Raw genomic sequence first — 13,224 nt, 5'->3', positions numbered from 1 at the left:
CCTAAACAATATGTAAGTCACTTAAGGGAGATTTATACATTCCTTTCTGAGAGATGCTCCTCAGGATTTCCTTTTCATCAGTGCGTTTTCACTCTCAGTACATGAAATGGAATGAGAACATCACATGTGTGGTAAAGTTTAAAATTTAATACAACACATTGGTATCAACATTTTTAAAAGGTTAAAAATAATTCAATGAGTCCCAGTGCGGGGTGCTGCAGATGGAACAATTACCAGAGCAGTTGGAGAACTGGGATAAACAGTCCTCAAACGAGTGTGTTATTAAACAGTCACCACAACGATCCTCCCGGGTAGGCAGTCAGGTGTACTTCTCTGGTAACAGCAAGGCAGTCCACCCTTCACCGGAACGCAGGATCCACAAGAATAGCCAACGCGTTTCAACCCAAACTGCTATGGGTCTTTCTCAAGGCGATGTGTGTAATGTCCCATCCGGGGTCCTCTTTTAAACCCTGATCCACCAATCGTGGAGCATCTAAAAATTTCACCCAATGACATCCCTCCTTGTAAAGATGGATTCTAACTGTCACTCAAAGTTTCTTCCCTCTGTAACAGTTCCTATAGGGAGACTCCCCTGTCAGTCAGCCCACGGAATCGTCGGCCGGAAGTGCGTCTATCTACTTCCGCCCGCCGGGTAGATCCTCCTCGTGTGTGTCTCCACGTGGTCTCCCCGGCGCGTCGTTGCCGGAAGTTCGGGGAGTCGTTGCCGGAAGTTCGGGGATTACGTCACTTCCGCCCAGACTTCTAATCCCCCGTGGACGCGACCATCTCTGGAGTTCCGCCCATAGGTTGTAATTACGTCACTTCCGGTCACGTTTCCATGCGCTGTCTGATTCTTTCATTAATGCATGTAGAGCAGCTTTTCAATGCAGAATTATGGCTTCTATTTCCCAAATACAGTAAAGCCCTTTTGTGGGATAAACATATTTCAATTAAAATATACACTTGTACACATAATGTTTCATTAAGTTACTTAAAAAATACTAATATACGAAGATGATTTCTAAAATTCGAAGATGATTTCTAAAATTATTGTCTTTAAAAATCCTTACTTTATCTGAACACTCCTAAAATACAACAATTGGTTAGCTCCTTAATCAACACCCCCTAAAAAGTCACCTTCTATAAAAACCATTTCAATTCAAAATCATTGTTAATCCCATAAGGATATAACGTATTAAAATTGTAAATGCACTGCATTTCGCATTTGGCCAGAAGGGAGGCTATATCTTTCTGTCGTTGATTACATTTGACCAACTTAATCCCTGCAAATCTTATAATTCCCTGCGTTGAACCATTATGATATTTTTTGAAATGGTTAGAGAGAGCATGTGTCTCTAGCCCCTTCCTGATATTACGACAATGCTCCCCTATACGTACTTTTAAAGGACGAGAAGTCCGCCCTATATAATACAGGTGGCAGGAGCATTCTATAATGTACACCACATTTTTCATATTGCATGTAATGAAATCCGTCAGTTTCCATGTGAAACTGTTGATGGTAATTGTATCTAGTTTCTTTGTGCCGTCATTCTTAATTTCTCTACATCCAAGGCATTCTCCGCAACGGTGGAAACCCTTAGTCAGGATTCTACCTTCTCGTTTCTTTTGCGGGACACAGCTCTTCACTAGGGCATTCTTCAAACTCGGCGCTTTTTTATAAATGACAACTGGACGTTCAGGGATCACTCTTCCCAAGATTGGGTCTTTAAGCAAAATTTTCCAGTTTTTTCTAAATGATTTCTCTAAAAGTTTATGCTGTGTATTGTAACTTGTAATAAAGGCCCATTCATATCTGTCCCCTTTTGATTTAGCCTGTGGTCCAGACTCTAATAGTTTCCTCCTGTCCATCTTCTCTGCCGTTTCCATTGCTTGTTCCACCAATTCAATTTTATATCCATTTTCCTCAAATATCTCCTTCATTTCATTCGCCTGTTCCCTAAATAAAGTCTCCGTTGTACAGTTCCGTTTTAACCGTTTGAACTGGCCCTGAGGGATGGAGTTGAGCCAGTTAACATGGTGGCAACTGTTATATTCTATATATTTCCGTGAATCTGTCTGTTTCACATAGGTTTTGGTATGTAGGGTATTGTTCTCTACAAAGACAGTAATGTCTAAGAAATCGACCTTTAATTTGTTTATATTAAACGTCAACTCTATGTTTAAATTCTTAGTATTCAAATATGTGCAAAACTGAGCTAAAGCTTCCTGATCCCCCTTCCATATGAAAAAGATATAGTCTATGTAACGACGCCAGGACACCAGGCTTGCTCCGAACGGATTGTTGTTCCAAATACAATCTTTCTCCCATTGGCCCATGAATATATTGACGTAGCTCGGAGCAAACCTGGTGCCCATGGCTGTCCCCACTTTTTGGACATAAAAGGACCCATTAAAAATGAAGTAGTTATTGTGTAAAATAAAACTTATGCCATCCACAATAAAATCTTGTAATGCTCCCTCCAAGGTGCTTTCTCTCAGATATTTAGTTACAGCCTGTATGCCATCTTCATGTTTAATAATCGAATAAAGTGATTTGACTTTGAGACCTCGAGTGATTCATTTAAGGACGAGTGGGAGAGAATTGTTAATGAATGCTCATTCTCATTGATGAATTTAATTATCAATTGGAGAAGGCGGGAATTATCCCATTTAGATGAGGAGATTAAGAAGTGCAAAGACCTTATCACTCCGTTTGCAGATGTAGCAGATTATAAATTGTTTGAGAACAGAATAGAAGTGAATATTAAGAAGAACGAGAAGATCTTAGTAGATAGAAAAATAAGGAAATTTATAAGGGACAAGAAAGAATCAGAGGAGGAAGTCATCTCATCCAATGACATACCAGAGACACAGGTGAAGCATTGCTTGAACAATGATAAGGGAAGAGCAGAGTCCAATAGAAGGGGAAATATCAATTGGAGAAAACAAATAACTCATAACCCCCGAGAACGGAGAGTGGATTTTAGGTTACCCCAAGAATCCAATGAGAATTATGGAGACGGATATAGATCATACGAGAGAAACGAAGGACAAGGGAGAGGATGGAGAGAGGATAGAAGCTGGATCAACAGGGATAAAGATCGACGAAGAGATGAGAACAGAGAAAGCAGGACTGGGAGAAATGAAGGTCCCCGTAGGAGACAGGTACAAGAGGCGGAGCGGACTCCGTCTCGTTCAAGAAATAGATCTGAGAGGCAGGGGAGTGAGGAAATAAGGAGGGGAAGGAATAAGATAACATCAAATTCCACACCACTCCAACTAAGGAATAGGTATTTGGATTTTGAAGAGAGAGAAAGATCTCCTTGTTTTTTAGAGAGGAGAGGGAGGAATTCGAATTGGAGATAATAAAGAAAAGAAGATCCCACAGGGGAAAAAGAGGGGGAGTAAAAAAGATCAAAGTGAAAAAGAAGAAAGGAAAAAGGAAAAGGAAAGGGACAAGGACAGTGGATAACGGCGAACAAAGGGAACAGATGGTCTGCTCAGATGGGAGACTAGACAGGGAGGAAGGGAGTGCTGTAGAGGAAGAAAAGGGAATAAAAATATTCAACTTGAGTTCCCATGTATTAACAATACATGAAAGGAGAGTCTTAGAAAAGGGACTCAAGTATGCACCCTCCGTATCTATTAACAAGTTCGAGACGTTCGTGGACATCCATAAATTTGTTTGCAAACTATGTTTGAAAAAGTTTTTCCTTGGTAAGGAAACAGTGGAGGAATTGGGGGCTGCAGAAATTCCAGCAAGAACACCATTTAAGCCCAAGTCTGTATTTTTTCCCTCACATGTCAAGGGAAATTTTATAGACACATTCTGCGAACTAGTGAAAAGTGATCTGAGAGACATCAAACCTGAAGGGATTAAGTTTAATCTTTCTTTTAAAGAAAGATCCGCATTGAAAACCCTCAAGGAAAATTCAAGTATAACCATTAAACCCGCCGATAAAGGTGGAGGAGTAGTAGTAATGGATACCGAATGGTATTTAAAGTTAGTGGAAGATCATGTAGAAGACAAGGACACCTATGCCAAATTGAGATCTGACCCAACAGGGAAGATATGCACTGAACTACAGAAGCTGGTAGAGAAATATGAGGCCTTAGGAATCCTTGAGGAGAAAGATCAGATTTTTGATAAATAGTGACCCCATGACACCTGCACTTTATTTGTTGCCCAAGGTGCACAAGAGTGTCACTAATCCACCGGGCAGACCCATTGTATCCGGAGTGGGGTCAGCCACAACCAATATGTCCGAATACATAGATTTTTTCTTACAACCTTTAGTGAACAATAATATGTCCCATTTAAAAGACACATAACAATTTTTAAATTTTCTTACTACAGTAGAATGGGATGAGAATATGTTTATGGTCACTGCCGATGTCAAATCACTTTATTCGATTATTAAACATGAAGATGGCATACAGGCTGTAACTAAATATCTGAGAGAAAGCACCTTGGAGGGAGCATTACAAGATTTTATTGTGGATGGCATAAGTTTTATTTTACACAATAACTACTTCATTTTTAATGGGTCCTTTTATGTCCAAAAAGTGGGGACAGCCATGGGCACCAGGTTTGCTCCGAGCTACGCCAATATATTCATGGGCCAATGGGAGAAAGATTGTATTTGGAACAACAATCCGTTCGGAGCAAGCCTGGTGTCCTGGCGTCGTTACATAGACGATATCTTTTTCATATGGAAGGGGGATCAGGAAGCTTTAGCTCAGTTTTGCACATATTTGAATACTAAGAATTTAAACATAGAGTTGACGTTTAATATAAACAAATTAAAGGTCGATTTCTTAGACATTACTGTCTTTGTAGAGAACAATACCCTACATACCAAAACCTATGTGAAACAGACAGATTCACGGAAATATATAGAATATAACAGTTGCCACCATGTTAACTGGCTCAACTCCATCCCTCAGGGCCAGTTCAAACGGTTAAAACGGAACTGTACAACGGAGACTTTATTTAGGGAACAGGCGAATGAAATGAAGGAGATATTTGAGGAAAATGGATATAAAATTGAATTGGTGGAACAAGCAATGGAAACGGCAGAGAAGATGGACAGGAGGAAACTATTAGAGTCTGGACCACAGGCTAAATCAAAAGGGGACAGATATGAATGGGCCTTTATTACAAGTTACAATACACAGCATAAACTTTTAGAGAAATCATTTAGAAAAAACTGGAAAATTTTGCTTAAAGACCCAATCTTGGGAAGAGTGATCCCTGAACGTCCAGTTTTCATTTATAAAAAAGCGCCGAGTTTGAAGAATGCCCTAGTGAAGAGCTGTGTCCCGCAAAAGAAACGAGAAGGTAGAATCCTGACTAAGGGTTTCCACCGTTGCGGAGAATGCCTTGGATGTAGAGAAATTAAGAATGACGGCACAAAGAAACTAGATACAATTACCATCAACAGTTTCACATGGAAACTGACGGATTTCATTACATGCAATATGAAAAATGTGGTGTACATTATAGAATGCTCCTGCCACCTGTATTATATAGGGCGGACTTCTCGTCCTTTAAAAGTACGTATAGGGGAGCATTGTCGTAATATCAGGAAGGGGCTAGAGACACATGCTCTCTCTAACCATTTCAAAAAATATCATAATGGTTCAACGCAGGGAATTATAAGATTTGCAGGGATTAAGTTGGTCAAATGTAATCAACGACAGAAAGATATAGCCTCCCTTCTGGCCAAATGCGAAATGCAGTGCATTTACAATTTTAATACAAATGTGTGGGACACCAGAATAACAGGCGCTTAACAGATAAAATAACGGAATATACTTAGTAAAACATCCCTGGAATATGCAGGAAAGGTGGAATTTCCAGTTGTCGTGTCTACGGGCGTATTCCCCTTCTCTGAAGCGATTCTTTCTCCTCAACTCGATATTAACATGCAAAAGATGGTATATATATACATGTGTAGTATTGTTTCAATAATGGATAAATCTCTTTGAATATCAAAGATATGTAACACAGGAAGGGCTATATTCATCCGTCAGCAAGGCGTACCCCAACTCACTTTCCAAACGAAAGAAGAAAGCCTATCAAGGTATCTTTATCTTGTCCACCTCAGTGTTTTGAAAATCACAGATTTAAATGGTGAACCCCTTTTACCAAAGAAATGAGTGTACCTCACTCACACAAAAAGGGGATAATTGACACACATAAAGGTATCTTTCATTCCTTGTATATTGGATGTAAGGCGTACCCTACTCACGGAAATAAAGATTATTTTCAAGCACATCTGGGTTTCTTTCGATGATCAGACGTGTTAGTGATTAACACTAATTGCCCTCATGTGTGGATGGTTCCCAAAATCAGAAAAAAGGATAATAGTTCACGATGTATCCACATGCAAAAAGTTTGTATTTTATTTAAAAAGATGCCCCATACATAAGGGGTAAAAACAACAGACAACAATGAAAATGGTGTGTACAGTCCAAAGGGTGTTATAGCAGCATGGACAGTGTATCCAAAAACATAGCAAAAAAAATATTTTAAAGTCCAAAATTAAAAGATATAGTATAAAACAATTCGTACCTAGATGGTATAATGAAAAGTCCACACTCTCAGCTGGTCAACATGTTTCGGCCTGTCATAGGCCTTTATCAAGACATCTTGATGTCTTGATAAAGGCCTATGACAGGCCGAAACATGTTGACCAGCTGAGAGTGTGGACTTTTCATTATACCATCTAGGTACGAATTGTTTTATACTATATCTTTTAATTTTGGACTTTAAAATATTTTTTTTGCTATGTTTTTGGATACACTGTCCATGCTGCTATAACACCCTTTGGACTGTACACACCATTTTCATTGTTGTCTGTTGTTTTTACCCCTTATGTATGGGGCATCTTTTTAAATAAAATACAAACTTTTTGCATGTGGATACATCGTGAACTATTATCCTTTTTTCTGATTTTGGGAACCATCCACACATGAGGGCAATTAGTGTTAATCACTAACACGTCTGATCATCGAAAGAAACCCAGATGTGCTTGAAAATAATCTTTATTTCCGTGAGTAGGGTACGCCTTACATCCAATATACAAGGAATGAAAGATACCTTTATGTGTGTCAATTATCCCCTTTTTGTGTGAGTGAGGTACGCTCATTTCTTTGGTAAAAGGGGTTCACCATTTAAATCTGTGATTTTCAAAACACTGAGGTGGACAAGATAAAGATACCTTGATAGGCTTTCTTCTTTCGTTTGGAAAGTGAGTTGGGGTACGCCTTGCTGACGGATGAATATAGCCCTTCCTGTGTTACATATCTTTGATATTCAAAGAGATTTATCCATTATTGAAACAATACTACACATGTATATATATACCATCTTTTGCATGTTAATATCGAGTTGAGGAGAAAGAATCGCTTCAGAGAAGGGGAATACGCCCGTAGACACGACAACTGGAAATTCCACCTTTCCTGCATATTCCAGGGATGTTTTACTAAGTATATTCCGTTATTTTATCTGTTAAGCGCCTGTTATTCTGGTGTCCCACACATTTGTATTCAAAAATTGTGGTTATTTGAATTTTTTGGTGAGGTTCAGGTGTGGTGAACCGGCCTACGGGCTGCTCTTTTTTTTGCGTTACTTGCCAGGGATTCACAACAACCTTTTCTTTCACAATTTTAATACGTTATATCCTTATGGGATTAACAATGATTTTGAATTGAAATGGTTTTTATAGAAGGTGACTTTTTAGGGGGTGTTGATTAAGGAGCTAACCAATTGTTGTATTTTAGGAGTGTTCAGATAAAGTAAGGATTTTTAAAGACAATAATTTTAGAAATCATCTTCGAATTTTAGAAATCATCTTCGTATATTAGTATTTTTTAAGTAACTTAATGAAACATTATGTGTACAAGTGTATATTTTAATTGAAATATGTTTATCCCACAAAAGGGCTTTACTGTATTTGGGAAATAGAAGCCATAATTCTGCATTGAAAAGCTGCTCTACATGCATTAATGAAAGAATCAGACAGCGCATGGAAACGTGACCGGAAGTGACGTAATTACAACCTATGGGCGGAACTCCAGAGATGGTCGCGTCCACGGGGGATTAGAAGTCTGGGCGGAAGTGACGTAATCCCCGAACTTCCGGCAACGACTCCCCGAACTTCCTGCAACGACGCGCCGGGGAGACCACGTGGAGACACACACGAGGAGGATCTACCCGGCGGGCGGAAGTAGATAGACGCACTTCCGGCCGACGATTCCGTGGGCTGACTGACAGGGGAGTCTCCCTATAGGAACTGTTACAGAGGGAAGAAACTTTGAGTGACAGTTAGAATCCATCTTTACAAGGAGGGATGTCATTGGGTGAAATTTTTAGATGCTCCACGATTGGTGGATCAGGGTTTAAAAGAGGACCCCGGATGGGACATTTCACACATCGCCTTGAGAAAGACCCATAGCAGTTTGGGTTGAAACGCGTTGGCTATTCTTGTGGATCCTGCGTTCCGGTGAAGGGTGGACTGCCTTGCTGTTACCAGAGAAGTACACCTGACTGCCTACCCGGGAGGATCGTTGTGGTGACTGTTTAATAACACACTCGTTTGAGGACTGTTTATCCCAGTTCTCCAACTGCTCTGGTAATTGTTCCATCTGCAGCACCCCGCACTGGGACTCATTGAATTATTTTTAACCTTTTAAAAATGTTGATACTAGTGTGTTGTATTAAATTTTAAACTTTACCACACATGTGATGTTCTCATTCCATTTCATGTACTGAGAGTGAAAACGCACTGATGAAAAGGAAATCCTGAGGAGCATCTCTCAGAAAGGATTGTATAAATCTCCCTTAAGTGACTTACATATTGTTTAGGGGCGCCTAGCCTCAACCACTTTCTATTTTACATTGTATTCTGGTCTAATTGAAGTGTTTTGGGGAGACACTTGTTTGGGGAGTTGGTGTAGCCAGGCAGCCTCTTGCGCAATCAAAGATACAACGGAAATCTTGTTATATATCAAGTTTGATACCCTGGCTGATGAGGACCTCCTGTTTGCTCAATCGGTGCTGCAGAGTCATCCGCACTCTCCCGCCCGGTTTTGAGCTCTGGTATAGACCCCATGGTCCTTTTGGAGTTCCCTGCATCCTCTAGGACGTATGAGAAAATAGGATTTTAATATCTACCGGTAAATCCTTTTCTCTTAGTCCGTAGAGGATGCTGGGCGCCCGTCCCAGTGCGGACTCTATCTGCAGTAATTGTATATAGTTATTGCTTATGTTACACAAAGGTTGTGTTTTGGTAAGGGTCAGCCTGTTGCTGATCTCGTTGGTTCACACTGTTAACTGGTTTTAGTGAAATGCCATGTTGTACGGTGTGTTGTGGTGTGAGCTGGCATGTATCTCACCCTTAGTTTAACAAAATCCTTTTCCTCGAAATGTCCGTCTCTTCTGGGCACAGTTCCTATAACTGAGGTCTTGAGAAGAGGCATAGAGGGAGGATCCAGTTCACACCCATTTAAACTCTTAAAGTGCCCATGTCTCCTGCGGATCCCGTCGATACCCCATGGTCCTTTTGGAGTTCCCAGCATCCTCTACGGACTAAGAGAAAAGGATTTACCGGTAGGTATTAAAATCCTATTATATATTCATTTATAATTATATGTTTTATAAAATATAATATGTAATAAACATTGTGAAATTTATCTTACACAGCTTATTAGCGCTGATTTTTTGTAACATAATCAACGCTGTGAATGCCCTTGAGTGGCCCAGCCAGAGCCCAGACTTGAATCCGATTGAACATCTCTGGAGAGATCTGAAAAGCGTTGTGCACCGATGCTTCCCATCCAACCTGATGGAGCTTGAGAGGTGCTGCAAAGAGGAATGGGCGAAACTGCCCAAAGATAGGTGTGCCAACCTTGTGGCATCATTCAAAAAGACTTGAGGCTGTAATTGCTGCCAAAGGTGCATCAACAAAGTATTGAGCAAAGGCTGTGAATACTTATGTACTTGTGATTTCTTTTTTTTTTTTCTTTTCTTTTTTTATAAATTTATAAAAATCTAAAAACTTTTTTCACATTGTCATTATGAGGTATTGTGTGTAGAGGGGGGAAAATTAATTTATTCCATTTTGGAATAAGGCTGTAGCATAACAATGTGGAAAAAGTGAAGCGCTGTGAATACTTTCCGGATGCATTGTATAACACGTTGTTAGCAATTGGGCAAAACCATGTTGCACTGCAGGTGGGGCAGATGTAACGTGCAGAGAGAGTTAGATTTGGGTGGGATGTGTTCAAACTGAAATCTACATTCGAATGTAAAAATAAAGCAGCCAGTATTTTTACTCTGCACAGAAACAAAATAACCCACCCAAATCTAACTCTCTCTGTACAGGTTATATCTGTCCCACCTGCAGTGCACATGGTTTTGTCCTTTAGCTAACAAATTTGCTGCTGCGATCAGATCTGAATTAGGCCATTGGTTGTGTGAGGGACAGGTCATGCCAAACTAACTTAATTAGCTTTTACGAGAAAGTAAGCAACAATATCGTTCAGGGTAAAACAGTGGGCGTGGTTTATTTAGATTTTGCTAAAGCCTTTGACACAGTACCACATATGAGGCTGATTTCCAAACTAAGAGGGCTTGGTTGTACTTGGATAAGCTTATGGCTGGATAACAGGGAACAATGAGTGGTGGTCAATGGGATGTTTTCCGACTGGGCCCCAGTACTCTGTGGAATACTGCAAGGGTCCGTACTCGTGCAACTATTGTTTAACATTTATTAGTGACCTAGGAGTGGGTCTGAAAAGCACACTGTCAATTTTTGCAGACAATACTAAACTTTGTGAAGCAATTGATTCTGACAAGGTTGTTGAGTCTCTACAGAATGACCTGCTTATATTGGAAGTTTGGGCAGACAAATGGAGAATGAAGTTCAATATAGAAAAATTTTAAGTTATGTACCTTGGGACTAAAAACAGTAATGCAACCTACAAATTAAATTGGGAAGTTTTAGGGGAAACTAGTTGAAAAAGACTTGGGGGTGCTCATTGATAACAGACTTAGCAGCAGTACTCAATGTCAAAATGCAGCAACAAAGGCAAATAAGGTATTAGTATTCATAAACGGGAAATGGAGACAAGGGATGCAAGTGTAATCCTGCCACTGTGTATAACTCATTAGTACGGCCACAACTTGAATATTGTGTACAGTTCTGGGCACCATGCTATAAAAAAAGATATCTCAGAAAAGGTTCAGAGGCGAGCAACCAAATTAATTAAGGATCTGGAGGCACTGGACTATGAGGAAAGGCTTACTAGGCTAGATATTTTTACACTTGAAAAAAGGCGGTTAAGAGGGGACATTATTAATATTTCCAAATATATAAAAGGACAATACTGTACAAGGACCTTTCAGGTGATTTGTTTATTAAAAAAATTCTGCTCAGGACATGTGGACACCCTCTCAGACTAGAAGAAAGGAAATGTAATACCATACGAAGGAAAGGGTTCTTCACAGTAAGGGCAGTAAGGTTTTGGAGTACTCTGCCAGAGAAGGTAGTAATGGTGAACTCAGTCGCCAAATTAAAAAAAAAAATGAAAGCAATATCCAAGGGTACAGCATTTAAGATAGTTTATATTAGAAAAAGCATGAATTATATTTGATATTAGACGAATAAACATAACTTCAACCGGGTCATTATAGTAAACTATAGTTACATTCATATTAGCGTAAGGATTACATTACAGGTTGAACACGGTGGACATTTTGTCTTTTTTCAACCTCATCAATTGCCTATACTTCTATCCTTGACTTGTCATTGCTTGTATGTTTCTGCACAAGTTTTCTTTTATCTTTTTGTATACAGTATGTTCTGATCATGTTTCTTTTTGTTATGTATTCATGTAATTAATTGCTGAGATTAGGTATAATGTATGGCCATTTTGAAGGTCCGTAAGCGGCATAATGCAGTCCTGAAGTGTATCAGATTGCCTATCACAACCTTAGGTCTTTGTTGTCACAGAAAATTTATTGACCTGTTCTGCTCTGTAGTTTTATCTTTTTGACCTATAAAATAAGTTTGAATTGGCAAATGCACATAACAGAGCTGCAGTGAGTAAGAAGTCACATTATGACTGAACAATGTATTATCTTCATACATTTCTGTTTTGGGGTCAAGTTCTCCCAAGTGTGCCACCCCACACAATCTCCATGTTGTGCATTTAAAACACCACATTATAAACTTCTATGAACTTTCAAATGTCTCACACTGCTAGCACATTTGCTTGTCTGAAACATATATATATATATATATATATATACAGATTGAAAAACTTTAGACCAATCCTTCACATTGTGACTTCACATATAATATAGGTTCACGTGTTAGCAAACACCTGACTTGTGCTTACATACAGTATTACTCATTGATAGCTTTTTGGTTTGTTTTTTTGTTCTCCTGTGTTACAAGCCTGACATTTTAAATATATTCTCATTCTCATTTAGTAGTAGGTGCTTTGTGAAGGTGCACTACCAGTTAGAAAAAGATAATAACATTCCTCTCCCCTGCTCTTGGCAGCTTGGTGCTCCGTTTCAGTGTTTGTCCACAATTGGTTATTACTCTTCCCATTATTGAGAATTATTTGGAAAACAGTAATGCTAATCCATAGTGTAGTACCGTTGTATATTTTGAATGTATTCCATCTTCTATACTCTACTTAGAATTAATCTGCACAGGAGGGACATGCGTAACATTCTGATATGGAAAACCTCTGTTTAGACAAATGCCTGTTTTGTACGTTTTCCTGTTAGGAGCTGCAGATGGACCAGCAGGCCAAGAAGCACCTGCAGGAAGAGTTTGACGCTTCCCTTGAGGAGAAAGACCAGCTAATAAGTGTGCTACAGACTCAGGTATGGACCTACTAAAACATTTGGTACATCAATGGACTGTGGAACAATACACTAATAAAGGACAGAAAAAGTTACTAAATGGAGAGTTCATACAAAATGTTTTTTTCCCACCTCTTCTGTATGGGATTTACAGAACTGTCTCACTAATAGATATACTGTGCAGGTAAGTCAATTTTGACTATCTCTATAGAGGAGATAGTCAAAATTGACACTTAACCAAAATCACACATAGTCCGTATCGCAAGCACACTCATTATGTGCTTGCGATGCCGACCCAGCCCCTGTCGCATAGTGAGAATCGGGCATAGCCCGAATCT

The 13,224-nt window shown here is 39.4% G+C and overlaps 1 protein-coding gene across 8 annotated transcripts in view; it reads left to right on the top strand.

The window, feature by feature from the left end:
• The window catches only part of GOLGA4 (golgin A4), a 347,782-nt gene that overhangs the window by 137,760 nt on the left and 196,798 nt on the right, over nucleotides 1–13,224 (top strand). For all 8 annotated transcript variants that reach the window (XM_063922581.1, XM_063922575.1, XM_063922574.1 and 5 more), the window contains one exon: nucleotides 12,809–12,907. In XM_063922581.1, coding sequence (XP_063778651.1) covers nucleotides 12,809–12,907 — 99 coding nt within the window. The remainder of the gene's footprint in view (nucleotides 1–12,808; nucleotides 12,908–13,224) is intronic.

The sequence above is a fragment of the Pseudophryne corroboree genome, chromosome 5 (genome assembly GCF_028390025.1).
Source record: "Pseudophryne corroboree isolate aPseCor3 chromosome 5, aPseCor3.hap2, whole genome shotgun sequence".
Lineage (NCBI taxonomy): Eukaryota > Metazoa > Chordata > Amphibia > Anura > Myobatrachidae > Pseudophryne > Pseudophryne corroboree.
This window is presented reverse-complemented; position numbering and strand designations above follow the sequence as displayed.